Genomic DNA, 27739 nt, shown 5'->3' on the forward strand with positions numbered 1-27739 from the left:
CCTCTACACCCCTCTCTTCCACTGGCCCTTCTGTGGCCACCTCTCCTCCCCCTGCTCTGCCTTTCCCCTGTTCTCCCCAGACAGGTTTTCTAGACAAGTCCGATCTATGAAAGTGTCATCAAAACAGGTTCTGCCCTGTTCCTCTAAAACCATCGAGGACCACATTGACACCCTGGCTCCTGCTTTGGCCGACTTCTGCAAACACTCCTTCGCCACTGGTGTCTTCCCTTCCCCCCTGAAGCACTCCTTTGTGCACCCTCTTCTTAAGAAACCCTCAGCCAACCCCTCCTGTCATGCTAACTACCGCCCAATCTCCATCACTCCTTTCTGGGGCAAACTCCTGGGAAAGCTGCCCATCTCCCTGCTTAATCTTACCACTGAATTGGTTAGTTGTCTCCATTACCATCAGTCTGGCTTCAGAGATGCCAGAAGCACAGAAACTGCTCTCCTGAACATCCTTGAAGACCTGCTCTCCAACCTTGACTCCAATACCCCCTGTGTCCTCATCTTCTGCTTTGACATGGTCAACCATGCCATCCTGCTCAACCGTCTCTGTGATAACCTGGGTATCACCGATCAGGCCCTAGCTTGGCTGACCTCTTTCCTCCAATTGACCCCACCCCAGGTCCAACTTGCGACCTTCCTCTCCTTTATCTCTACCTGTGGTGTTGCCCAGGGGTCTAACCTCTCTCCCTGGCTGTTCAAGCAATATCTGGCACTTCTTGCCCATCGCATTGCCGCTCTCTGCCCCAACTTTCAGTGCTATGGGGACGACAGCTCATTTTCAGGCTCCCTTCCGCTACCTCTAACATCTATGACTGTCCGCTATCCAGAAGTGGTGTGCCGCCAATGATCTCTGCCTTAATGCCAGTAAGGCTGATATTCTCCTTATCGGCACACCTGCACCCTCCTTTCCTGTCGCTCTCTTGGCCCTCTTCCTTCTCCCACTTGTTAGGCTAAAAACCTCGGGGTCATCTTCGACTCCACACTCTCCTTCTCTCCTCACATCTCTGACGCCTCTAAGAAGTCACACTACCAGCTGAACCTCCTCAACGGTATTCTTCCTTTCCTCTCCTTCCCCCCGAATCTCACTGTCTCCAGAGCTCTGGTTCTCTCCAGGCTGGATTTCTACAACAGCCTCTTTCTAAATCTGCCTGCTTCTCCGCCCTCTGCAACTCATCTAGAACAGGACTGCGAGACTTGTCCTTGGGGGAAGGAAGAAAGGCTTTTGGAGTGATATGGCAAAAAGATATGCTCTAATGCCGCGCTCCACTTGCGCCAAGGCAAGGCGGACGCTATGTTGGCAGCAGTGAACCAAAAACCTTGGTGAGAGATTGTGGATTTCCTCCCGGAGCTCCCATAGTCAGGCACGATTGAGGGCAGGGTTGGCAGAGGTGAAAATAGTGGCCCAGGATATCAGAGCCCACAGTGGCACACATGCAACCGCGGGCAGAGCTATCTGTGTCGCCACCGATATGAGGCGACCAAGTTTAACCCTGATGTGCAGGAGCGCATTCTCAGCCTGCCATTTGAGGAGGAGGACTTGTTTCACTCCACCACGGACGAGGAACTTGACAAAAAGAAAAATAGCTCGCAAACAACTAAATCCTTATCAATCTTGACAAAATCTACGCCCAAGGCCTATAGCCAAAGTCATCAGCGGTCTTGACAGAGGTCATACCTTAGGTGGCCTCAGGGGCTTTCAGGACTGACAATCTAGACAGCCCTACAGGTCTCCTAGCCAGCACAGGTGCAAGCAGCACAAATCCTCTCACAAGGGTTTATGTTTCAGTCCATCTCCCAGGCACCAGCCTCAGAATGTAAAAAACAGTGCCATCCAGATCCACAAGTCTTCCTGGCAGGCAAGGTTCGCTGACCCATGGATTGTCTCTGTAGTTTCCACAGGCTTCCGTCTGCCAATACCTCCATTTCCTCTTTCCGCCCCTACACTCCCACAGTTTGGGACACCCTCTCTATGACCACTTTGACCTATTTTGCTGGCCCTCCTGTTACTTGTAGTTTCTTTCATACAGGGATCGACCAGAGTCTCTTGAGTGGTGGCGGTTTCCCTCTGCAACTGGTCTCCCCTTTTCTCACGTGTTACAGTTCTTCATACCAGTTCAAACTTTCAACTTTGCGCTTTTCATTCAACACAGCCTGGTTCTTATTGGTTCTCCCCTTGACTCACCGGCTGTGATGAACCGCTTGGCTTTCCTCTCTCTGGAGTCAGGACCGGTACCATGGGTGCGGGAGCTTCCCTCGCTCCTGCTTATCGGCATAGGCTTGTGTACCATTGACATCTGCAGCAGCACACTCGTGCTATTTTGTTCGCGGTCTTAGGCTCTCCTCCATGAAGGAAGATTCTGCAAGGCCTGGGATGAAAAGGGCAAGGTCACTTATTTCCTCGCCCCCCCTCGATTCCTGCCGCCTTTCTCCTTCTCCTGAACTGCCGCGTGGTAGTCTTCTCCTCGTGCTGTCTTCGGTGCTCGTCCTGTGCTCTCTGGCTCCACCTTTTTATCCCTGTGGGGAAGGCAAAGGGCTGCCAGGTGTGTTTGGTTCTGATCAATTGCCTGACTTTGCCTGCCCTTTGTTTTGGAACATGTCAGGTAAACGGCTCTGTTGTTAGTCTGTTGTCCTTTGTGTTGTGTGAAAGTGTTAGAGCCCGAAAAGGGGAGGGGGAGCAGTGGTTTGGAATTTCCTATGTAAGAGGATGGGGAAAAGTTGTTAAAGGAAGGGGGATACCGCGTCTCACCCATCAGTGTCCCAATCCCACTCTCCGAGGACTCCCCGTCCAGGTGATCCCCACTCACTGGTCCAACCCCAGGAACTGGATCCAATAGCGATGGCCGTTTTCTGGCCACCTAGATAACGGATCATCGAGGTTTACACAGGGAGACACCTTCACGTTTCTCACAATGGTCACGGCAGGAACAGCTGGAACACATCAACTGGCTCAAGATGATGGCGATCTGGCTTGCTCTCAAAGCGTTCCTCCCCATTGTCAAGAGCAAGTCAGTCTGTATCCAGACAGTCAGCTCCACTTGCATGTATTACATCAACAAGCAGGGAGGTACCAGGTACCCTCCCCTCCGCTTTACAGGCTGTCCATCGACATTTGGGAGTGGTCACTGTCGAACAACATTTACTTGGCAGCAGTCCACCTTCCGGGGGATGGACATGATCCGCAAGCTTGGGATCGAGAACTACAAGTGGCAGTTGAACGAAGAGGTCCTGAGGGGCATCTCCGAAAGGTGGGGCTACCTTCAGGTAGACCTATTCTCCACCATGAGCAAGAGCAGATGCCATCAGTTTGCTTACTGGCTGGGGCAAGGCAGGGGTTCTCTGGGGGTGGCGCGTTGCAGATTTTGTGCAACAACATGAATGCATACTTTTCCCCCCACTCTGCTTATTCACAGGGTCATCTGCAAGGTCAGGGAATCAGAGCATTTGGCTCATCTTGACAGTGCCAGGGTGGCCGGCAAGACCTTGTTTCTCGGAACTCAGACTGTCGGATCATCCTGCGGTTCTCCTCCCGTTGGGTTCAGCCCACTTACTCTCCCAGGAAGTTAGCACTAGCAGCTTTGTTCCTGAACAGATCACTCTGAAGCATTTGCACTTGTCACAGGACAATCTGGCTATCATACAAGGGGCAAGAAGTAACTTCACCAGGAGTCAATACAGGAGCTAGTGGATGAGGTTCTGTCACTGGGCCAAGAGAAGCGAGATTGATCCGCTGACATGCTCACTGGATGATGTTTTATCCTTCTCTGTGCATCTGGCTCACTCAGGGGTGTAGGGAGACGCCTGCCGTACGTATCTGGCGGCCATAGGGGCCTACAAGAACTCCACAGACGACATCTTCTCCTCCTCCAATGAGTTGGTTAAGGCACTTGGCTGGCCTGACCAGATGATATCCTCCTGTCAAACGCCCACATCTGGTCTGGGACCTTAAAGTGGTGATGGGCGCTCTGGCACACAAACCCTTCAAACCCATGCCGTCAGCAGACATCAGGCTGGTTAATCTTAAGACTTCCCTACTGGCTGGCCTTACATCAACACGCTAGAACTGTAAAATCCGGGCCCTGGTGGCTTCAGAGGCCGATACCATATTTCACTGGCACAAGGTGGTGCTTAGGACGCATCCTGCCTTTCTCCCTACGGTCGTTTCCTCCTTTTACCTTAACAAGGAGATAGTACTCGCAACATTCTTTGTGGATCCAAAGGGTGAGGCTCATAAGGTATGGCACTGTCTGGATGTCAGGCGTGCTCTAAGATTTTATCTGGACCGGACAAAGAGCTTCTGTAAATCGGATGCCTTGTTCATCACTTTTGGCGGTTCAAAACCAGGCTGTCCAGGCTTGCATAGCAAGGTGGATGGTGGTGGCCATCAAGGAGGCATATAAGGGGCAGCACGGAGCTTTTCCAGCAAACATGCATGGCCATGCCATCAGAGTCAAGGCCACGGCTGTGGCTTACCAGACGTGTCCCATGGCAGACGATCAGCAGCGTGGCTACTTGGGCTTCCCCATCAGCCTTTTACAAACACTACTGCTTGGATGCCATTGCCAGGTCAGATGCAGCATTTGGCCAGGCAGTTTTGAAGAACTTGCTTTCGTAGAGGGCCAACTCTCCTTCCCAGGGCTGCATTCAGTTGTAATCGCCCATACAGTATCGAAAAGGGGACGGAATGTAGGAGTAATTATAAATTACTCACCGTAGTGACTAACATACTCCTAGTCCATAGTCCCCTTTCCTCCATATGTTCCACCATCCTCCCCAAAACATCTCAATGTCATTAGGCAATCATAATATTGTCGACACGTCAAGGGGGACTGAGAAGTGGCACTGGTGGGCGGAGTCGGGAGCGCATGCCCCCAGGGCCGTGCCCCCCCTGCGCATCTAAATTTAAAGGGGAAGGCAATTTTTTCTTGTGAATATGGTTCAGTTTCCTATCCCTAGCGAGGGACGCCCATACAGTATGGAGGAAAGGGGGACTATAGATTAGCAGTACGTTAATCACTGCGGTGAGTAACTTATAATTTATACTCGTCCCCATAATATTGAAGAGCATAAAAAGAGTGAATCTAAACCCTCGGTACAATACAGATATCTCAGGGATGAAATGGAGAAATGAGGAGACATAAGATTTAGTCTCTTAGAGCAAGAACCCATACTACTATGAGATTAAGAGACAGAGGGCCTTGTTACAAGTATGCCAGTAAGTTTTCCTAGTTACATCATGCTGGTGCCACAGTTTCCAGCAACCCGTGATTCGGGAATCACCGGATGATTTCAGGTTTTTGGGCACGCTCATTTCCGTTATGCCGTAATCAGCAGTACCGGCATCACAGAAACACCATCAAAACTCCCAAAAACAGACAACAGCGTTGTCCTACGTGCCAGTGCTTCCGAATCCGGCATCACAATGCCACACCCAGCGGCACCGGAAACAGCAGTACCGCAATTACCATGACCCGAAACAGTGATCGCCGGAACTGGAAACTGGCCTGCAGCCATTACAAAAACACAATCCATTTCAATCCTCAAACCACAGGCGACATCCACCCCTCCGGACCAGACAAATTACACCAGTAGCATGTCATCTAGAGTGTGTGAGACCCACAAGTGGAATCCATGCTTAGAGGGCATTGGGTCCTCCGACGTATTCCATATCTATGACAGTAATCACCACAGCTGTGCTGCTTCGGAAAATATTTCGGCGTCTGCGTCGATGACGTCGATACGCCGTCCTCGGGGGGGGGGCCTCCGTCGAGCCAACGTCACCAGATGTTATAAGTAGGCCGCACGACGCCCGTAGCCTCAGTTCCGTTTTTTCTGCGAACGTGTTCGCTTCGCAGATCTCGGCGCGCCTCGATTCTACTGAATCCTGTTCTTTCGGTTCTTCGAGCCTGTTTCTTTATTGAATATTGTATGATGTCTTCGGCTTCTTCCACCCCACGGTCCGGGTTTAAGAAGTATCGGGTGTGAGGGGTCCAAGATGTCGCTGACGGACACGCACAACGCTTGCCTCTGGTGCCTCGGGGAGGACCATGATACGGATGACTGTCGACTGCCAATCACTCACATCGAAGGCCTTGCGGGAGCGTAAGAAGAAGCAGTTGGTCGGTAAGGTGGCCAAACCCCAGAAGTCGCGTTCCACTGGTCTTTCGACGGATGATTCGAGGGGCGACTCTCCGCATCGTCATAGTGAGTCCGGGATTCTCGGTCTGGGAGTCGGTCCCGCCATTCCTCTGCATCTTCGAGGCACTCCAGGAAGCGCCGTCACAGGTCGCCTTCCTCGTCCGAGGACTCTGCCCGTCGGCGGGTTGCTTGTCCCAACAAGCATTCCACTCCTGAGGAATGGGATTCCTTCCGAAAGGAGATGTTGGCGATTTTTCAATCACAGGGCTCCGGTCCGTCCGCGCCATCCGAGGACGCCGGCCGTGGCCGTGCTAAACACACCGCTTGTCCGCCTTCGGGCTCGAGCACTCGTCGCGACCACCTGGCGCCTTCGAGGTCCCGGTCGGACAAGGATGTTGCTCTAGGCATGCCCGTTCCAGGTCCCGGTCCTCGACGCCCTTGAGACCGCGAGAACCTGTGAAGTCTTCAAAGAAGATATCGACGCCGGCGGCGCCGAGGTATTCGACGGACTCACTCGAGGCTCCGCCTCTGAGGAAGTCGTCGACGCCATCGGCGCCCAGGCTGTCGAGAGACACGTTCGGGGCTCCGTCCTCGAGGCCTCTGTCGATGCCGTTGAAGCTGTCGGCGCCGTTCTCGACGCCGATTACGTCAACGCCTTTCGAGGAGGCTTTGTCGGGGATACCCCGTGGCACGGTGGAACCCCCCAGAAAGGCTCTGGCCAAGGCTAAACATGTCTTTGTTCCTTTTTCTGTACCCTCTTTCCAGCCTCACTTACATTTCTGAGGTGGATGAGGGGTCTGAGGAAGGTGAGGTTCCTGCAGTGGTTCCTGATGGCCTCCTTTCTGGTCATAGCCAACTTAAGGACCCTCGCCAGTCGTTGCTGGACACCTCTCAGGAGGGGAGTTTGGTAGGCCTGAGCCTGGCACAAATGCCGACTCCTCTTACCGGCGCCTGATGTCGAGGGTCACGGATTACCTGGGGTGGTCTGCCCCCCCTGGGGATTTTCAGCCGGATGATCCGACTGATATCCTTGACCAAGGTCCACCAACTGAACTGGTACTGCCATTCCATATGGCCTTGCAGAGAAGGGTGGCTGCGACTTGGACTTCTCCGGAGAGTCTCCCGGCAGTGAGCAAGTCCTTGCCGAAGAAATATCACCCAGCCAGTGGCGACCCATGCTACTTGCCCATGCACCCCACTCCGGAGAGTTTGGTGGTGCAGGCGGCTACGGCCCCCGCAAAGCAGGCGTCGTACCCTACCATTGCTCCTGATAGGGACGACAAACGTTTTGATGGCTGGGCGAAGAAGGTGTTTTCTTCTGGGGGTATGGCGCTTCAGGCTGCCAACTCCGTTTGTGCCTTGTCTCGTTTCAAGCACACTCTGTGGAACTGTATCTCCTTAGCGGCTGATCATATTCCCAAAGGGGAGGAACGGGATGGTTTTCTTGCTATCGTGCAGGATGTCAAGGACCCCATGTGTGAGTCCATTCAGTCGGGTCTGGACATGGTTGATTGTGTCAGCCGGTCTATGGCGGCGAGCACTGTAATGCGCAGGTTTGCGTGGTTGCGGAAGTCGGGGTTTCCTCCTGATGTGCAAGCTTGGCTCCTCAACATGCCCTTTGATGGTGAACATCTTTTTGGCAGCAAGGCTGACGAGAGCCTTGAGAGGTTGCTGACCTCCAAAGCTGCAGCGAAGTCGTTGAGCGCTGCAGTTCGCCAACCTCCACCTTTTTGTCCTAGATGACAACAATGGAGGGGAGGTTCCTTTCGATATTACTCGTTCTTTAGTAAATCGAGACGAGCTGCTAGTCAAAGGGGCCACCGTAGGAGTGCCAGAGGTGGAAAACAGGGTACTCGAGGTGCCAAGGCCGATCAGGCAGTTGCCTCTTTGCCCTCAGGCACTGCCGCAGCCACTTCAGCTCAGTCATGAGGCCATGTCCCATGGTTCGCCGGTTGAGGGAAGGCTGGCGTAGCATCTTGTAGAGTGGCGTGCCATTACTTCAGATGTGTGGGTTCTGGAGATCATACCCCACGGCTACTGTCTTCCTTTCCGGCAGAGGCCTCACAACAATCCTCCAGGGAATCTCTCTTTGAAGAGTCCGGATCCACTCCTTGCGCAGGGAATTCAATCCCTGCTGGAGAAAGGTGCCATAGAACTGGTGCCTGTAGCGGAGAGGAAGAAGGGATGGTATTCCCCATATTTTTTGATTTCGAAGAAAGACGGGGGATTGAGACACATCATGGACTTGCACGGTTTGAACAAACTCCTCAGGAAGGACAAGTTCAAGATAGTTACTCTTTCTCAAGTACTCCAGGCCCTTCAACTTCAGGACTGGTTGGTGTCTCTCGACCTCAAGGACGCTTATTTTCATGTGCCGATCCATCCAAAGCACAAGAAATAACTGAGGTTTGCGGTTGGCGACTCGCACTTTCAGTTGATTGACCTCTGCCCAGAGGGTCTTCACCAAGCTCGTGGTGGTGGTGGCAGCGTATCTCAGAAAAGGTGGGTATTAGGCAGAAACCTGTGCAGTTCCCTCTGGGACCACTGCAAAAGATTTAGGACTACAGGTGTTTGGCAGTAAACCCACTTGGTAGCAGTCTGTACCACACAGATTCACTTGGTAGATGTGGCTGAGCAGTCAGACTTCCCTCAAGAAGAGTTAGGCAGTATACAGAGTATTCACAATAGGTCAAGAGAACACAGTAGAACAAGCAAACACTGACCAGGGCTTGGTGTAAAAGAGATATAATTATTTATTTAAAACCACATCTAGAAAAACACACAGGCACTAATAGTAAGCAATTCAAAAACATGGTCACTAAAAGATATACACTCCCTTAAAAGAATATTAGACAAGTCTTAAGTAAAGCCCCACTTATTTTCAGACAGCGGTGACCGCTTAACATAGATGGCACTCTAATAATTCGTTTAAAAAAAAGGGAGAGAAAAGCAGAGGATAAATTGAAACAGATCCCAACACCTTTTCACGAACACACAAGAGGGAAAGGCAAAGTAACACCGTGAATTCAGAGTCAATAGGCTGGATCCGCTTTAAGAGGATCGAAACGAAATGTGTCCAAGGTCACACGGTTGCAGTGCTCAAACGTCTTGTAACGGTTCAAAAAGGAGTTGGACCAAGAAAGGGACCAGTTAGAGGGTCAAGGCAGCCAGCCCAGTCCAGAAGGTTAAGGAGTTATTATTACCTTGTTGCAATCTTTAGAAAGGGAGGCCTGGCAGACACGGTACCTTAAAGTGGTGAGAACACTCCAGCGGGGGCAGTTGTTCCTGGCAGCGGGTGCAAGTCGGTGCTTCGTCCGGGGGAAGAGAGGATCTCGTCGTGGAGGAAGACAGGAGTCTGTTGCACTGCCAGGGAAGAAACCAGCCGCGGAGTTTCTCAGGTACAAGGAGCGGTCCGGTGATTCGCGGTTCAGTGGTGAGTGGCTATCCGGCTGCCGGGGTGCTTGGCACGGGCAGTTCGACCACAAACCGGGCTGGGGTGTGAAGAAAGAAAGGTAAACTGGTTGTGCCCACCAGTCAGGGGAAGAAGCTTCTCCAGCCGGGAGATCTTCTCTGTCGTCGGGAAGTGGTGAGTCGGTTCCGCAGGGCTCCACCGGTGGTGTCGTCATGGTAGGTCGGCTCAGCTTCTCCCTCGTCGGATTCTCAGGTCCTATGGCGACTTCTGAAGTTCCAGTCCCCAAAGCCCTGCTTTTATGCAGAGAACTCCCATTCACTCAGCCTAGCTGTCACTCAAACACGCTAAGTGGTGAGCCGGCCGGCTCACCATTTGGGCCAATCGCACAAGAGTGCGACTTGAGTTACGAGGGTAACTCAGTCCAGGGTGCCTAAACCTCCTCCCACACCCCCTGTTGTACCCAGACAGAGTGGCACCACCACCAAAAAGTGGAACAAAGGGCTCGACTTGGGTTGGAGTCACAGAAGAGAACACAAACGCCATTTTAGAATCGAGTCTTGGCAAAAAATACCAACCGGAGAATTAATATTAATTAAATAAACCGGCGGTATGTTCGAGGCTATGAGAATTAAATAATTAAAGTTGGTAGCCTCGAACAATGGGAACATCCCATAGGAACTCGATCAGGGGGGACGGAGACGTGCCCCCTCGACTAACAGACCCGGGGCAACCGAATTGCCCCGACCAGTACGTCCACAATATGATGGTTTGTGCTGGTTTCTGTTAATAATTTTGGACTAGGAAAGCCAATGGTGACTTTACATGCCCTGGGAGACAGTAGTCAGTCCCAGGGTATGGAGTCTATGGTGGGGTGTCACTATGACACCCCTGTGCTACTGCACGGAGGGTGCTGTGTAACACACATCGGAAAAACACATGAGACCCTATGGAGTAAAGGACCCCACAGCCCATAAAACACATTACCAATCAAAGGAATACCATTAATCATGTCCAAGAGTGGGAGAAAAAGAGTCTCACTCTTGGTAGGAGGAAAAAAACAAACTCCAGAAATCCAGCAAAGCTGCTGAGGGACTCACTAGGTCAGGAAATTCAGCCTAAAGAGAGAATTCTCCCTAACAGTGGGTACTGTTAAAGGTTACCTGGCGGCGCTGTCTATATTTAAGCGCTCGTCTGAGGAGTGTTCCTATTTCAAAATTCCTTTAATTTCTCAGTTTCTCAAAGGACACACTAATGTGTTTCCGCCGTCACCTTTCCCGGTGCCTGTTTGGGATTTGAACCTTGTTCTGAAATTCCTTATGGGTGCTCCGTTTGAGCCTTTACATTCTTGTCCTTTGAGGCTGTTAACCCTTAAAACTGTGTTTTTAGTTGCGGTCACTTCCGCTCGCAGAGTGAGTGAGTTGCAGGCACTTTCAGTTAAGCCACCCTTCACTGTGTTTCATAAGGACAGGGTTGTCCTTAGAGTTCGTCCTTCCTTTCTTCCGAAGGTGGTGTCGGAATTTCATTTAAGCCAGAAGGTTGTTCTTCTGGCATTTTATCCTCCTCCACATCCTGGTAAGGAAGAGGAGAGGCTCCATAGGTTGGATCCTAGGAGAGCTTTAAGTTCCTACATTTCACGCATGTCGCGGGTCAGAGTGGACGATCAGCTCTTTATTGGTTACGCTGGAAGACATTTGGGACAAGCTGTGACTAAGCAGACTTTGTCTAGATGGATTATCTTGGCAATTTCTGAATGTTACCGCCTGGCGGGTAAGGACCCTCTGGTAGACTTACGGGCCCATTCTACTAGGGGTATGGCTGCCTCTACTGCCCTGCAGAGGGGTGTTCCTATTCGTAACATCTGTGAAGCAGCCACATGGGCTTTGGTCCATACTTTTGTACGACACTACTCCATAGATTCTATCCATGGGCAGGATCTGGCCTTTGGCAAGGCAGTCCTTTACTCTGCAATTTGATTGGGCATTCTAAATTACTATATTCTAAATTCTTTTTCCCTCCTCCATACGTTGGTACTGCTTTGGGAGTCTGTCATAGATATGGAATACGTCGGAGGACCCAATCCCCTCGAAGAACAAGTTACTCTCTTACCTGGTAACGTTCTTTCGATGGGATGGTCCGAAGACGTATTCCATATCGCTCCCTCCCTACCTGCCCCGCTACAGAATTTCTTATGTGATTGCAGCTTACGTTTCCGCAAGCCTTTCTGTGGTCATACTGGCAGTGGTTTGGTGCCACACATTCTGGGGAAAAAACTACAACTGAGGCTACAAGCGTTGTGCGTCCTACTTATAACATCCGGTGACGTCGGCTCGACGGAGGCCCTCGAGGACGGCGTATCGACGTCATTGACGCAGGACGCAGACGCCGAAAGATTTTCCGAAGCAGCACAGCTGTGGTGATTACTGTCATAGATATGGAATACGTCGTTGGACCATCCCATCGAAAGAACATTACCAGGTAAGAGTAACTTGTTCTTCTCAGAGCCTGAGTTGAACATGCTTGAGAATACCATTGTCCATTATGCACCTGAGCTTTTCAGCAATGGCCAGAGCAGACAAACCCAACTGCTCAAGAAGAGCATTTTGGGAGGAGGTGGCCCAAAAGGTATCGGCTGATGAGACAACACCACGCACAGTGCAAGACTACCACAAGCGTTGGGACGACCTGCGCCTGAGGGACAGGAGTCTCCTCTCTGCCCAGCAGAGACGCGGTATGGCCACAGGTCGCGGGAGCGCATCAACAATATGCCTGTTGCCCTGGGAGGAGTGGTGCAGCAGTGTGCTCCACCTGGAGTAAATTGGAGCAGTCAGTGCTACGGAGGCTGGAGCCGGGACACCCGACGAGGCCGGTGTGTACACGTAACCCCAATGTAATAATCAACATCCCTGGCCACCCTGCTCCCACCACTGTACCAACATATCACAGAAATAGGAATTGTAGCATCCACAACCATGCCGTAGCGTACTGCATGTGTACCCACCATGCTTCCACTGGCACGAAATCACAGCAGTGCTGAGCCCCATCTTCACCCACACATGACCTGCGTTGCACACACAGTCAACATGTGTCCCCCTCATCCCAGCCAGCCTGAACACAAATGCACAACTTTCGCTGCCTGTATCAGTTACAGGAAGTCCATGCTTGCCACATCCATACCACACCCCTCCCCAACATCCCACAGAGTGAACGCCCCCTAGAACCCTACCCATTAAGTGGCAGTACACCACAACATTATACCGAGTACAGTGCTCTGCCATGTACAAATATCACACATCCTGCAGCTCAGTACACTTAACACAAACATGTGTGCACCATGCCATCTCCCCGACACAGCACAGCCACAACCAACATAGGAGGGAGTGTACCCATATGCAGTCATGATCTCGTGAGGTGAAAGCCCATGCTTCTTGTTGGGGTTATTTTGTATGTGCAGTAATATTAAGAGCAAGGCCACGGGCCATCGGTGGCCAGTCTCTTGACACACATTGGACAACCTATTCTTAATATCACTATTGAGGCTTGCAGCTGCTCCACTAGATTGGATGTGGTAAGCACAACGAAAATGTGGTGAAATCTTTAGGGCCCTACAGATGTCTCTAACCGCCTGAACCCAAATGTGGGCACCTATGTCACGGTCAATGATATCAGAAGACCAAGTCTAGGTATAAACTGTGTAAAGTTCTTAGCTTCAGTAACAGAGTTGGCTCTTTGGCAGGTGTAAGCCTCTAAACACCCCATAAACCTTTCAACAACTACAACGCAATGCTCATAATTAATTTATTTAGGGAGCAGCATGAAAATAAATTTGAATGTTATGAAAGCATCCTTCTGGTGATGGATGCTCAGAAGGCAGAGACTTTACAGCCTTTCCCGGACTGTGGGCCAGGCAAACAGGACAATTATTACAATAATTGTGGGCCACCATGGGGAACTAAACCAGTCCCGGCTTAAGACTGCGATCATAGCTATTTTTTCAGAGGGAGCTACAGAATACTCCAATCTGGAAACCTTAAGAAGAAGTAAACTAGGCGCTATCAGATGGCCATCTGGAGAGTGCCGAAGAGAGTTTGAATCCAACTTAGTGTCTTTTAGACAAGAACTTCTTCTCATACTCGGGTGCCGGGCCTGCAGCACATCCATCCTGGAAAGAGTTGCAATCGTCAACTGACAAGGACATTGTTAGGAGCCAGTGGCCATTCTGAGTCCGCCGTTGATGCCGATTCCTCAGCAGGGCTATAGCCAGCAGACATCACTGTATGGGACACAACGTGCCCCTTACATTTAACAACATTTAAGGTAGAAGGCACCAGAAGTTCTTCCATCAAGCCTGAAACATGAACCCCATTGAGGATAGTTGTACCGGTTGAAGTCAGATAGGCAGGCTGCTTCCTCAAAATTCCAGAATCATGAAACACTCCATGTACATACAGGTAAATAGTATAGATTGTGGCAATTTTTCCGTTGGCTAAAATGCAAGCGTAGGCAGCCAATCAGCAACTTGAGCAGAATGAACATTTGGCAGCTGATATTCCTTCAGAATCTCATGCAGTTTATAAACTGTAACACGACAAAGCACTGCACAGATTATGTAATCAAGGTATTTCAGCAAACAGATCGAAGAGAACCTCTTCAATGCTGTGAGCTCAACCTTGTGGTTAAATATTCATTCTTATATAGGCACATATACAAAAAATGGTGAAATTAATAAATGTTATAAGACTCAAATGGAGTTTTCACAATGTATCACAAGTTGACACAGTAGTGACCGAAACGCTCACACCAAACATATTCAATAGTGGCCAATTTATTTCAGAAAAAGAACCCTTTCTCAGGGCCAAACTGTCTATCTGGGGTGTGCTAGCAAAACTGCACCTGCTTCCTTTAAAAGCACACCATGAAGATAGCAGCCAGAAATAGCTAATGTTCTGGATACAATCTTCCTGCAGAGGTCTTGACTGTGAGCACTGGGCGTGCCTGTGTGTTTTATGCCTGGATGTAAATGCTTGAGCTTTGTTTAAGCTTAAACAGTGGCTGTACCCCTACCAATAGATTATTATTATAATTGTTCATTTATAACGTGCTTAATACCAGGCGTGGTTTTTAAGCACTGGATTCGTACATGTGTTGCGCTGCGTTGTCTTGCTTCCAAGACAAACACGTTGCCCCTGAGCTATCCTTCCTCCCCAATCCATAATAGCAGTTACCAGAGACAGACTCAATAAGCAAAACAGAGAACATTTAAATCTTAAATATTTACCAAATCATCCCCTGAATAAATCCCACGCTCTCCAGTTGGCAAGTAGGCTCCCTTATTATCTTAACTTCTTCAGTGGGCCTAGGGCAACGTTGAGAGCTCTTGTCTGTGGCTCTTCTGGAGTGTCCGCAGCCAAAGGATCCAAGGTGCAGGCACCTATTCCGTGCAAGAAATGAGACACAGGACTCAAATCTCTGTGAGGTTACTTCTATAAACATTAGTAGAAGCACTGCAGGTAGAACATGGGAACAAACACAACACTTGAACAATCCCAATCCTGCATTGCTCCCACCCTCTTACATTATTCTACATGGATTATGAATGCAATAGACCTTTCTGTGGAAGCGTTCAAGCCCTGGCCTCTCCGTTGTAACCACCTACTCCACTGCTCGTTTCCCAATTACACTCACACTCATTATCAAAGTTCTGTTTGAAGTCAGATAGCGTGCACAAGTATAGGATTTAGCAGCGTATGCTGAGTTACGTTAATGTGTGCTGAGGCTTCTTTTAAATAAGCGTGTGTGCAAAACCTTGCTTCTGTGTTCTCTGTGAAACTCCGAGAGAGAGAGAAAAAAGAAAAAAAAACTACTCAAATTTGTTATTTGAAATGCAATCACTGATGGATGATCAAAAGATGATCCAAATGAATGAAAAACAACTGATTGATCCTAATCTAAGGGCTGGGCGTTAACCACATTTTTAGATGGGAAGGAAGATACCAAGAATAATTGTAAAGGTTTTTCTAGTCTATCGGGTCAAAAAAACGATGATTGACATCTCCAAAATCAGAAAAGTTGTACAGACAGATGGATTCCTTTTTTTTTTTCTTTCTTTTTATTTTTTATTTTTCGGTTTACAAAAATTCTTAACAAAGAAGAACAAAGTGAATGGCAACACATATCATTACCATTACATAGTAAAAAAAAACAAGACAGCCAGTACAAATTCAATAAAAACAGATTCATATATCGTAATCATAAAATACATTTTAAAACATCAACAATTACCCCATCAAAGTTACTCTATGAGCCTTTAGTGCATCACATTCCAATAATAAATGCTTGGTAGTTTCTAAAATGTCCTCCTTACCACAAAAACGACAAAAGGCATCAGATGGGGAAATAACCTTTTTCAGCTGCACTTCCTTAGTTAAGAGCAAGTCCCATTGTAATCTTAGCAGCAATGTATGATAAAACCGATTTGAGAATGGATTGTATATGGTTGAGATAATTCCCCACTTTTTGTATTTGTGTGAAGGATGATGCAACGAAGGATACTCATGAAATCGATCAGCAGTCTCAGACCAGTCTCTATCATACAGAATGCTCTTTACTTTTTCTGGGATAGCCATTAAAGTTGATCTAGTCATTGAGAGGTCGCACAAGATTGTATTACAATTGCTAGCAATAAATGCAACCACATCACTGGTTTTACCTGTAGATACCTCAGTAACCATGTGTGCCCCCAGAACTTCATACAATGAGTTGGGTATAGAACTAATCAATTTGCTAAACAAAGCTGAAAGTCTCCAACGCACGTGCACCAAGAGAGAGCAGATCCAAATCAAATCTAATGGCAGATACTGGTTTAGCATGTGAGATGTTTAAGGCGGGCCTCCATATTACAGTTTCAATAGTGTCCAACCACTTGATAGTGGCATCGGGCTGAAATTCAAAACCATAAATACATTTAGGCAATATCTTACCTTCATACAAATCAAGTGTGGGTTTGATAGAAAATCTACCAAGCTTCTGATCAATCATAACCAATTGATTGGAGAGAGAAGAAGCTTTTTGTTTAAGATTTCATGAAAATGATTTTGAACAGGCTGAGCAGAGACATGAAATCCCAAGTAGACAAAGCTATGTGAGCACTCAATAGGGTCTTCTCGAAGAGCCACTGACGAGGTCCCCGCTTCCTCCCCCTCAACAGCACCAGGATCTTCATTTTACTAGGATTGATCTTGGGTCCATTGAGCATGGAATAGCTCGAAATTCCCCTTAAATCTCTGTACACCTATCCTGTTGTTGTCAGAAGAGGAGGAAATCATCTGCGTATCCTCGCCAATCTTAATAGCCAAAGTCCCTGACAGCCTGTATCTGTATCACAGATCTGTGTGATTCTGAAATCCTGACAATATTCACATTTCGTAATCTTCACTAAAAGGTAAAGTCCCCTGACTTAGATCATCATATTGGTTTGTTGCCTTATTTGGATGTAGATATTAAAGGATTCGCTAAAATGACTGAATGGACTCTTGCTAGTGCTATTATAATTGCTGCTATCTGACAAATATGGTTTGGGGAGGCGTAAAGACACTACTCAACATACTAAGTTAACTCTTGTTGTATAGTTGATCTATGCTGGCTCTACAATTCTTTGACTTTGATATATCATTTGATTGGATCTGCTAACTTTTCCTCTTGTAGAAAATGGAGGCTATGAATATTCAAGGTAATTTCTTAGAGACAGTTAAATCCCACAATACCTATTGTGATGAATCCCTGGATCTTGTGTGAAGGCATCATGAAGGGGGACACAGACAACAGATTCCAGATTCAAAAGAAGCCACTTTATTAACTTAAATGTCAGGATACAAAAAAGCCCAACTTGCCCTATGCTAAGTTGGGATTTCCCTACCTAATCAAAACTAAGGAAAGTCTGAGTCAAAGAGTTCAATTTAGGAATCTGTATGTGTCCAAAACCTATGCTTGCCCTCACAACTGATCTATACAATATGTAGGGATCTCAGCAACCAAAAGAAAACCTTTTTAACATAAAGTGCTGAGCTTCTTCCATTTCGCGACTTCCTTTCAGCTCCCTTCCCCAAGTATAAAACAGTTCCACCAAAAGAAGTCTCAAAGTTCCCTTTCCTAAATGTAGAATGCAATAGTCTTATTCGGGATTAGAGGGGGATTCCTTTCCCCAAGTCAGGACTCTGGTTTTCCTTCACCAAGGTCCCAGTCATACAGTTCAAACAATCTTGAAATTAAATGTTCCTCAGTAGAACTCAGGGTTCTCTTCCCCAAGTTTCAAGTGATACAGTTCAAGAGAAACACAAAATATCCTTGTATCCACAATTCAGTTAATGTTGGTTTAAATGTTTGGTCAGATAATTTGAAGCTCGCATACAGGTTGAAAATTCCACTGTTAATTCATACTGTTGTTCGTTTTGAGTTATATTCCTTTTTGGCATTTCAGCATATAACGGTTTGCTTGTAATAGTCCTTTGACACTTCATCATATAATGATTTGCTTGAATTTAAAGGTTTCTCCCCCCTTCTGGGTTTCAAATGTTCTAATTCAGCTTGATAGCAAGGTTTGAAATTCAGTTCGGCATTCAATAATTAGCCCCTTGCTTCTGATCCATTTTCACTGCATAGTTCAGTATTTGTTTGTTCTGCTTTAATTGCAATGTTCAGTGTTCGGAGCCCTTCAAAAATGTGTTTTCTGTCACATGCGACCACTCCGCTACAAAGTATTTTAATCTGTTTGATAATTGACAATGAAAGGGATCTGAAACTTAAGAAAATGCGGTATTCCAAAACATGTGACCTCTCTGATGCACAGTATTCAAGAAATTAAGAGTTTGCACACGTGCACCGGGTTTCTCAAGCATTATAAACTCACCAGTCGCTTTGAGGAGTTTGTGCTGCAGCACCGATCACACAGTCATCTTCCTTTAGCATCAGGGCTTCAGTACCTACGCCTCAGACACTCCGGGGGTGGTCCTCCACCACAGGAGAACAAGCATGTTGAGTTGAAAGGAAAGGAACAGCCTTCCTGCACAGCTCCCTTCACAATTCACAGTCTGCTCCAAGGAGTCACAACTCCCACAACATGCTGTAGGTTCCTTTGCTGCAGCACCGGCCTACTGGTCCTTCTCCTGTCATTCCCCTCTGCCACTGGGTCGGGCTCCATTTATACACTTGCAGCCCTTCAACAGGCTGCAGGTGTGGATGACTAATCAGTCTTGCCTGGCCGCCATTAAAGGGGCATTCCTGACCTTCACTGCACTTAGAAGGCATCTTCCTCTTCCCAGTACTGGAGTGGTAAAAGAGCATAGTCTCCATTGCTCTTAGTTGCCTCTTCCTCGTCCCAGTACTGTCAAGTGTCAATTGGGGAGATATGAGGGTAGCTGGTTTGCAATAGCCCATAAAAGTTGGGGAAGGGTTGGGGTGGTTGTCAATGGGAAAATGGAGATGGCATGTCTCGCCCAAGTGCACCCCACTCCCAGTTCCCAAGGTTCCTCCACCCAGGTGATCATCCCTCGCTTCTCTGCCCCCCCAGGGTCAGGATCCAATAACGATGGCCTTTCCCTGGCCACCTGCACAGAGGATCCAAGGGGTCTAGGAGTGAGAATACCCTCATGTTTCTCAGAGTTGTCATTTCTCCACTAGGGGGAACTCCTTCCCATGAGGCCAGGGAGGTGAGGCCGCTACCTGATAGTGCCCCTGGGGTGGTACTCAGTGGGTGGCCCTCATGGGGAGGGGATACCCCTGTGGGATACGTGATGTATTTTGGTGAACATGGTATCCCCAAAACCCACCTTAGCCTAGCTCACCTTCCTCACAAACCCATACCAGTACCATTCCAACGGTTCCCAGGTGTTCCTATTACACTTCCATTATAGGAAGTACTGGGAAGATGAAGAGCTATGACTGTCCAAAATGAGTACCGCTTTACAATATTAAGATAAAGAAGAGCTCTACCAATTCCTGGGAGACTGACCCATTTAGTACTGAGCCGAGGAAGAGGCGCTGAGTACTAACGACTAACCTATGGAACCAAAGTGAGCAGTCTAGTCAATATGGACTTGATCGGTGTATAAAATGTGAGGAAGGACTCAGACTGATGTCGATCCCTCCCTGGAGGAGGCAGGAGTCCAGAGAAGGAAGCCCTGGAGAAAAGGCCGACCGACAGCCACTGACAGAGCACCCTGCCACAAGGAGGGTCCGGTGTCAAAGCACCGTTACACAGAGAAGGAAGCAGCTCCTTTTGCCCTGTTGGGTCGGGGAACGTGTGGAGCAGGAAGCACGATCACTGGAAGGAATTTGCAAGCAGAAGGGGACCGCTGACCGGCAAGGAAACACCAAAGCAGGCCAGAAGCATCATGGATGCCCCAAGAGCATCGCAGACCATAGAGAAAGGTATGATAATGCAAGGAGGGCGGGGGGGTGAAAGAGGCCCAAAGCAAGGGCATAGAACCTGGAAACCTGGAGGGAAACCAAAGTCCCGAGTCTGGGACCCCAATCCCGAGAATATAAGGAGATATGAAAGCATCCAAGTTTAATCATCATAGTTTCAGTACCTGGCAGGGAAGTATACAAGGTGGACTGAATGTGAGAGAAGAAAATGTGAGTCTGGGATCCACCCCCATAAAAGGGGTCAAGGCCTCCAAGTTAATCATCTTAGTCTCAGTACCTGGCAGAAGAGTATGCCAGGTAGACTGTATCTGCGAGTCTGGGTCAGCATCCATAACAAATCTTTGTTGTTCCTCATAACAATAGCACCTGACAGGAGTGTATACCAGGTGAATTGTCCAAGCGAGTCTGGGACCCGCACCCATTTAAGTATCCTCGCCAATCTTAATAGTCAAAGTCCTGACAGCAAAATGGAGTCAGGTTGACTGTGAGTACTAAAGTAAAAAATAGGAAAGGAAGCCTTACACTTGACAAGGTTTCATGAACTTTGTAATAGCAAATATTTGGCCAACTGAAAAACTTAAGTTGGTGACCAGACCAAGGGAAGGGAGGAAATGAGTCATACCCTCCAACCCCCCTGGTGCTGTATGAATATTCTGTGAACAGCCAAGATAGGAGAGTAAATCTTTTGGCACCATAGGGAATCTGAAACCAGGGCAAGGGAATCATACCCCCTGGTGCTTTATAAACACTCTACAAACCGCCAAGAGAAGGGAGTCAAATCTCTTGGCACCACAAGCCGTCTGAGACCAGGGGAAGGAGTCATACCCCCTGGTGTGTTGTGAATATTCTGCAACAGCCAAGCAAAGTAAATAATTCTCTTGACATCCTAAGAAACCTGAGAGAGACCTGGGGAAGGAAACATTCCCAAAGGAGTTGTGAACATTGTGGAGATTACTTTACTTTCTTTGCCCTTTGTGGAGAGTCAATCCGAGGAGCCATTTGAAACTTTGTTTTGATGCCTTGCCCTTGACGAAGAACATTTTATTTTCCAACTGAATCTCTCAGACAGAGACACATTTTTCTCAACCAAGAAGATCATCCTTTTTCTTTAGTTGATTTAGAATGTAAGGGAAGGAAATAGGTTCCTGACATGACCGTGGGCCATTTACTTTTGACAAAGCAATCCCTAGTGTATTTGAGACAGGGAACCCCCTCTTAGAAATGGGGACAGTTAGGCTTTTCATGTTCTTTTGGTTTGAAATAAAAGTTGGCAACCAACAAAATGCCACCTGTGTGTCAGACTCCTACTTTGCCGCCCTTCCACTATACATAAGGCTTTGAGTAGGGAAACATTGATTTTCACACATATCGAGGCACACAGCAGGAATGTTTGTACTGTATATAGAGTATATCCTCATATATTTGATCAGCAACTTGCATTTAGGCATTTACATTTTACATACATATATACACATTTAGCGTTGGCCTGGTATACTCTCCAGCTAAACTATAACAGTTACACTTCTGGGACCTGTATCCAAGAGGAGCAGAGCAAGAGAGAGGTTAAGGGGATCGAAAGAGAGCACTTCACCTCTTGAACATTAGCGAAACCACAAGTCTACAAGTGTGTGCAAAGTGTACCACATTGAAAACCCTGGCAGGCGAGTACACCAGGCAAGCACAAGTCTGCAAGTGGTGTAAAGTGTACCACGTTGCAAGTCCCAGCAGGAGAGTATACCAGGCAGAAGCTAAAGTTTGGAACTTTAGAAAACTCACCACCCAAAGAAGACCTGGCAAAAGAATACGTGAGATAAACCCAAGACAGTGAATGAAGTGAAATTGAAGTTGAAAAGAACCTGGCAGGGGAATACACCGGTATCCTGTATAATTGGAACTTCTATCTAAAATTGTTTTGGACTACAAAGTGTTTTTGTTATTACCCAAGAAAGCACCAAGGAGGTTTTGTTTCTTTCGAAGTACCGATAAATCTTAAACTGCAACCTGGGGGAAGGGAGCCATCCCCTGGAACTGTGAACCTTATCCATTGGGAACTTTTGTGTTGAAGTGCATTTATATTTCTTTTTAACTTGAACATTTGTACACCTTTCAAGACTAGAATATTACCCTTTTCACATTAGAGTTACTTTAGAATGTGAGGAAAAGGGTAGGATTTCAGACACAGGACAGTTTTGCTTTGGGCATCTTGAAATTGGCGAGACCCTTAGTTTTGGTTGAGGTAGGGAAAGACCTCTTAGAAGTAGGGCCAGTGAGGCATTTCCCAACCCCTTATTTAACCACAAATATGACTTCTCTGTGTCTGCGTCTCATTCCTGGCTCCTCACAGTAACCATTCACAGCCTCCAGACTCACGGGTCGAGAAGACCATCTCTTTCACTCATAGTGGGATTTCTGGTCCAAGTAAACTGAATAAGGTATGATGATAAACAGCTAGGAAAAATGTCACCAGCTTCTATCCCAGATAGGATTCTTGGTATGCGGTGGAAGGAGCAGGTCAATAGTTTGTTCCACGCTGCTTAATGGACAGCACTTTTGAGGGAACCACCTACAATTCCCCTGGTGAGCCCTTTCGCAATTTAGCTGCCACCTGTCTTCTGAGGGAAGTGTATTGTGCAACGTCTGTGTAATGAGCCCCACCTGGTGGTTAAGCTGCGACTATGACAGTCTGGCAGCGGCCTCCTGAGCTCCAATGATCATGCATCCCTCCCCCCCCCCAGTGACCCACCAACAGGACCAAGGTGATCAAAGTGGCAGAATTGCCCTAGCAGGGGAAGCGCAGACCTCCACATTCCCCGTATGGCTGCTAAACAGAAGCATTATCTGGCCTGGTGTCTTCAGAGGCCTGTGGATGAGAATTCCCCATGTATTGCCACCAGCAGGAATTTTACCTTCACAGTATCTCAAGACCTCTCAATGAAGGCGCAGACATCACTGCTTCTTTGTCGGGGACATACCAGTGTCAGAAGGATAGTTTCCTAGGCTGTATACGGCAGCCGTCATGCACCACTCACCTTGCCTCTGGTCCCGTCAGGGGGAGCGTTGCTTGTTGGGCTGTGTGCTATATTCCAGGTCCCCATGAACATGGTGACCCTTTCCACTTTTTTCAGGGTTCTTTCCAGTGAAGAGGAATACAGTTGTGCAGGATGTTAGGCGATCCGAGTAGGAGTTTACAGCTCTCTGCTCCACATCGGTCGGCAGTTGGCCTCACCTCCCCACCTTTGTTTAGATTTCCACTATGGCCTGTGCATGGACAATGGTTGGGGAGACAGCTGTATGATTTTGGTGGATTCTCCAGTGTGGGCGTCTATGGACCACATGGTACTAGCCTTTTTGAATGCTTCAGGCCCTGGGACTCACTCTCCTGTGCCAGCTGCTGGGAATGTTGGTGTGTGGGTTAGTCTTATATCAATGATATTGTGTATCTGACCTCCAACGTTGTTCTCGTCTTGTGTCATCGGTATGATGATGTCATTGGCACCTTGGCTGCCTGTTGTGCCCCTGAATTCATCAGGCAAATCGGGGGTTTGGTGAATCACATCCGACAAGGATTTCAATGAAACCTTAGGATCCCTGTGTTGACCACAGCTGCGTGTGAAATGAGACAATGGGTAAGTCAGAAACATTTCAAAAGGGCGTGATGACAAATATTCTGCTGTATGTTTTCACTGTGTTGCTCTCTACTTGACCACTGTCATGTGCTGATGCACGTAATAGAGTTATGAGTTAGAGGGGACGACTTTCTATCCTTATCCGCTGGTCCTTGAGTGAGGAGCGGGGTGTAGGGCAGGACACGTGTCGACATGAATATGGAAAGTGAATGCTGCTGACGGCATTTCTGTTTTTTTATTGCCACTCTGTTGACAAAATGCACATGCACCTATATGGGCCTCGCACGTTGTTTTGAGAGTATACCATGAAGCACTGGACTGCTACACACTTTTGTACAACCGATCCCAAATCCATCCCAGCATGCTGAAAGCTGACCAGAATGCACGTCACACCACAGACTCAGTGCTGGAATACTTAGATTTGCAGCACCCTATTATGTAACGTAGGGTGTTGCATGCATTATGCAAATTACTATGCAGTGACTTAGGGAAGGCATAATACCGCTACAGGTGGCATCTGAAGCACACATGTGCTTTATCATTTCCATGCAAATGGTCATTCGAATACTATACTCTGTGTGTATATTTGCATGCAGAACAATTGTCAATTGTGAATATCGCCCTGAATTTGGGGTTGGGGTATGTGAACGTCAAGAAGAATAGTCTTAAATTTCATATAACGAATTAAGCAGAAGGAGTTAAAACGGTCATGCTTTAGGCTTCTCATATTAGGTTTGTGCACTACCCCATTCCAGCCTCGGGTGTTTATTTTTTCTTTAATAACATAGTTGAGCAGTTTGACAATGGTTGAATGCTACAGTGTGAATACCCTGCTAACACCCTGGGCATTTGCCATTTGTTTTTAATCACTGGTAGGAAAAGAATTACTATTTTAGAAAGGTGGCTTCTCTGCTTGCCCTTCTACTTTCTTCCAAATAAATGAAGAGCACTCGATCTGCCCCGCCATATGCATGCAAATACATCCTCCCTTCAATACCTAGCCCAATGACGGTGGCAGTATTTGTGAGAAAACACGAGACTCTATGTCCAACTGAACTGTCTTTCCTCCACTAATCATTTCACCTACTTCTCTGTGACATATCTTCACTATTTTAGTGTCGCTCTTCCATCAACTGGATCCATGCCCTTCTCTTGTAAACACTGCCTCATTTCATCCTTTGGGTCCAAAATGTGTCGTTATAATCCTGCCTGTGAGGTCAACGTTGCACCTTTGGTTCTGATACAGAAAGGTTGGAAGGTGCCGCATCCATTATGGCTGCATTGTTGCTATATTTTTATTCTTGTTAATTTAGATTTTCTTTTACCACATTCACACATGCACATGTTCGGTATTGGCCTCTCTGCTTGTGCCAGGGCGGCATCCTCATTCACACTACTGATTGACATCAGAAGAAAAGATCTTGGGCACCATTGCCAAAAGATTTTATGAAAATAGTGATTGGGTGCTTTATCAAGCAAATGTATCAATGTTAATCTCTGCGTATGGCATTCCCCGTCCTAAGCAGCACATCAGATCTGCAGGAGTTCTCACTAAGAAGCCAGGGAAGAAGTAGCCTTCTTGGGGGATGAGGGCATGGGTAGCAGGGCATGCACGCACCTATCTACTGAACAGCTGCAGCTTCTGTGATAGGACACAAATGGTGCTGTGGATTATTTCAGTATTTCATTTTTCTGAGCGTATGTTCCTTAACCATATTCACTTATGTTCTTTTAAAGAAATTGGTGAAAATTGATGCTGTGAAGTTCATGCTTCAAAATCACACGGTAAGCAATTATTGTGTCAACCTATTGTTTTTGAACTGTGTATGTTTTTTCCAAAGTAATATGTGCAACGTTAATGTGTCTTTTCAGAGTAAGCATTTCCCGTTTTTGGGTGTCAATGATAATTTCACCCTGACAGACTTGAGATGTCGAACAACGTTTTACACTGCGCTAACTCGACTTCTTATGGTGGACCTAGGTAAGTAGATAGCGGTTTCATTCTAACTCTTGGTACTTTGGTGGTTCATTGCTCTTTGGTTGAGTTTGTGGGTGATCATGAGGACAATTAAGGCCTCTGTGAAGTGTGTCCTTCTAGATGCAGGGAGGAGGGCAGGATGCGCACTTGCAGTATAATGCGTCGATGATGCTCTGCAGCTTTGAGGAGTTTTCACTTCCCATCCTAGCCTCAGAATACCTGGTCAATAATGTCAATACATGCGAAGGTAACAGCTGGCAAATGAATAGGACTACCTCTATAATGTCTATACCAAATTCTTGACTTTGTCATTGCTTGCTTTCTTTTGAACACTTTTCCAGAAACCCTCAACTAGAGAATTGAAGGTCACCCTGCAATATGTTTTGGGACTATAGAGGTACCCTCACGAGCTCGCTCAGTTGCTCAATGCTGTCAAATTCTGCAACACAAAGTACATCACACAATCAGAGACAAAAAGAGAAATCACTATTCCGATAGATGCTTCTTTATTAACATCTTGTGGATTAATGCTTTATCACCTTGTTTGCTCAGGACATGTTTGTGGGTCCTGCATTTAGGTGGTATATCATTGCCACAATTAAGCGGTTATAGGATCCCACACTGTAACTGGTTAGAACAGCAGTCCTAACAAAGTCAACAATACTTGACCTTCACCAACAAAATACTATGATTGACCTTTATGTATGTTTTATGCTGCTGATTGTTAAATGAAGACGGAGGCAGTGTAAATAGGAAAAGGAAAAGTATTAAGTAAAGTCCAAGCCACAGCAGGCACTGCTTTCCTGGCCGCTCTCTCCAACTGCAATACATATTCAAACCATTCTAGAACCCCACACCGGAGTAAACAGTCACAGAACTGAAGCCTCTGACCACATTATGTAGGCAAGAGGTTCTTTATCAACAGATTAGAAAAACATGAACAGATACCAATATAATGAACATGAAAGTAAATGCAAAAGCATGAACATTAATAGAAAGATAATGAACATAAAAGGCAATGCAATATTTCTAAACCTAACACATCTCCTCCCTTTAAATTTGCAACAAACCTAGCATTTCACTCGCAACAATAATCTTTGAAACGTATTGGCCTTTTCCTAGCTCTACGTTTACACGTTTCTAATCCTACAGTGAGACCATTCTCACTGCTTTATCTGCAACCATTTCACTTCCATTCTCTTCCGCCTCTCCTCCCATGGTCTCATCATTCATGTCAGCTTCAGCCCTATCCATAACATCACCCTCACCACATAGGATAACATTTTGACCAACCTTGGCTTAGACCAACAGTCACCACCTTCTAAAATCACCACATTCCTATGCACTGCCACAATCTTTCTAGGTCCCAAGAACTTACTCTCCACACATTTGGACCCTAAACGAGGATTTCTTTATCAAAACACAATCACCAACCTCAAACGCTATTTCCTTAACTTTTGCAACCTCATCAAATCTCTGTTTGTTTACATTTTGTGCCTCCAAAATCAGTCTCATAACTTCTTGACGATCCACAGCCACGAATCCTGCCATCTCCAGCCAACCCGGACATAGCTTGGTCCCCGGTTGTCTACCTTTTAATGACACAAAAGGAGATATCTTTGTGATAGAGTGAGGAGTTGTACAGTAACTCCACACCATTTCTTTGAGAACCTTCATCCACTCCAACCCTGCAGCGAGTGCTAGTTGTATTCCCCTTTTTATAAATCTGTTGGCTCTCTCGACTAACCCATTGGTTCTGGGATGATATAGTGCGGTGCGAAAATGTTTGATACCAAACTTCCCTAAAAATTCCATCATCTTGTCAGAGCAAAATTGTACTCTATTGTCAGTAATTTTTCCATAGGAAATCCCTCTCTGTAAAATATGTCTTCGAAAAATGAAATCATTTCTGCAGTAGTAGCCTAAGTGCCCTCCACTCCAGCCATTTGGTATGATAGTCTACCATAACTACCAAATACTTGTATCCATCACCAAGACCTTGTAGAGGACCTACCAAATTAACTGCCACTTTTTTCCATGGCTCACTGGTACTTTCACAGGAGAGAGAGGTATTTCTCTCACACATTTCCCTTTGTCACTTTTTCCGCACTCTTTACAATACCAAACCTTTTTCTCAACCTCGCTATCCATGCCTGGCCACCA

General features: G+C 47.1%; 1 protein-coding gene across 1 annotated transcript in view; it reads left to right on the forward strand.

The window, feature by feature from the left end:
- RANBP17 (RAN binding protein 17) overlaps window positions 1-27739 on the forward strand; it is a 2111817-nt gene that overhangs the window by 1381188 nt on the left and 702890 nt on the right. Inside the window, exons 17-18 of the mRNA XM_069654335.1 lie at window positions 25320-25383; window positions 25471-25579. Coding sequence (XP_069510436.1) covers window positions 25320-25383; window positions 25471-25579 — 173 coding nt within the window. The remainder of the gene's footprint in view (window positions 1-25319; window positions 25384-25470; window positions 25580-27739) is intronic.

This window comes from Ambystoma mexicanum, chromosome 3q, assembly GCF_040938575.1.
Source record: "Ambystoma mexicanum isolate Mex_15411 chromosome 3q, UKY_AmexF1_1, whole genome shotgun sequence".
NCBI classification, from domain to species: Eukaryota; Metazoa; Chordata; class Amphibia; order Caudata; family Ambystomatidae; genus Ambystoma; species Ambystoma mexicanum.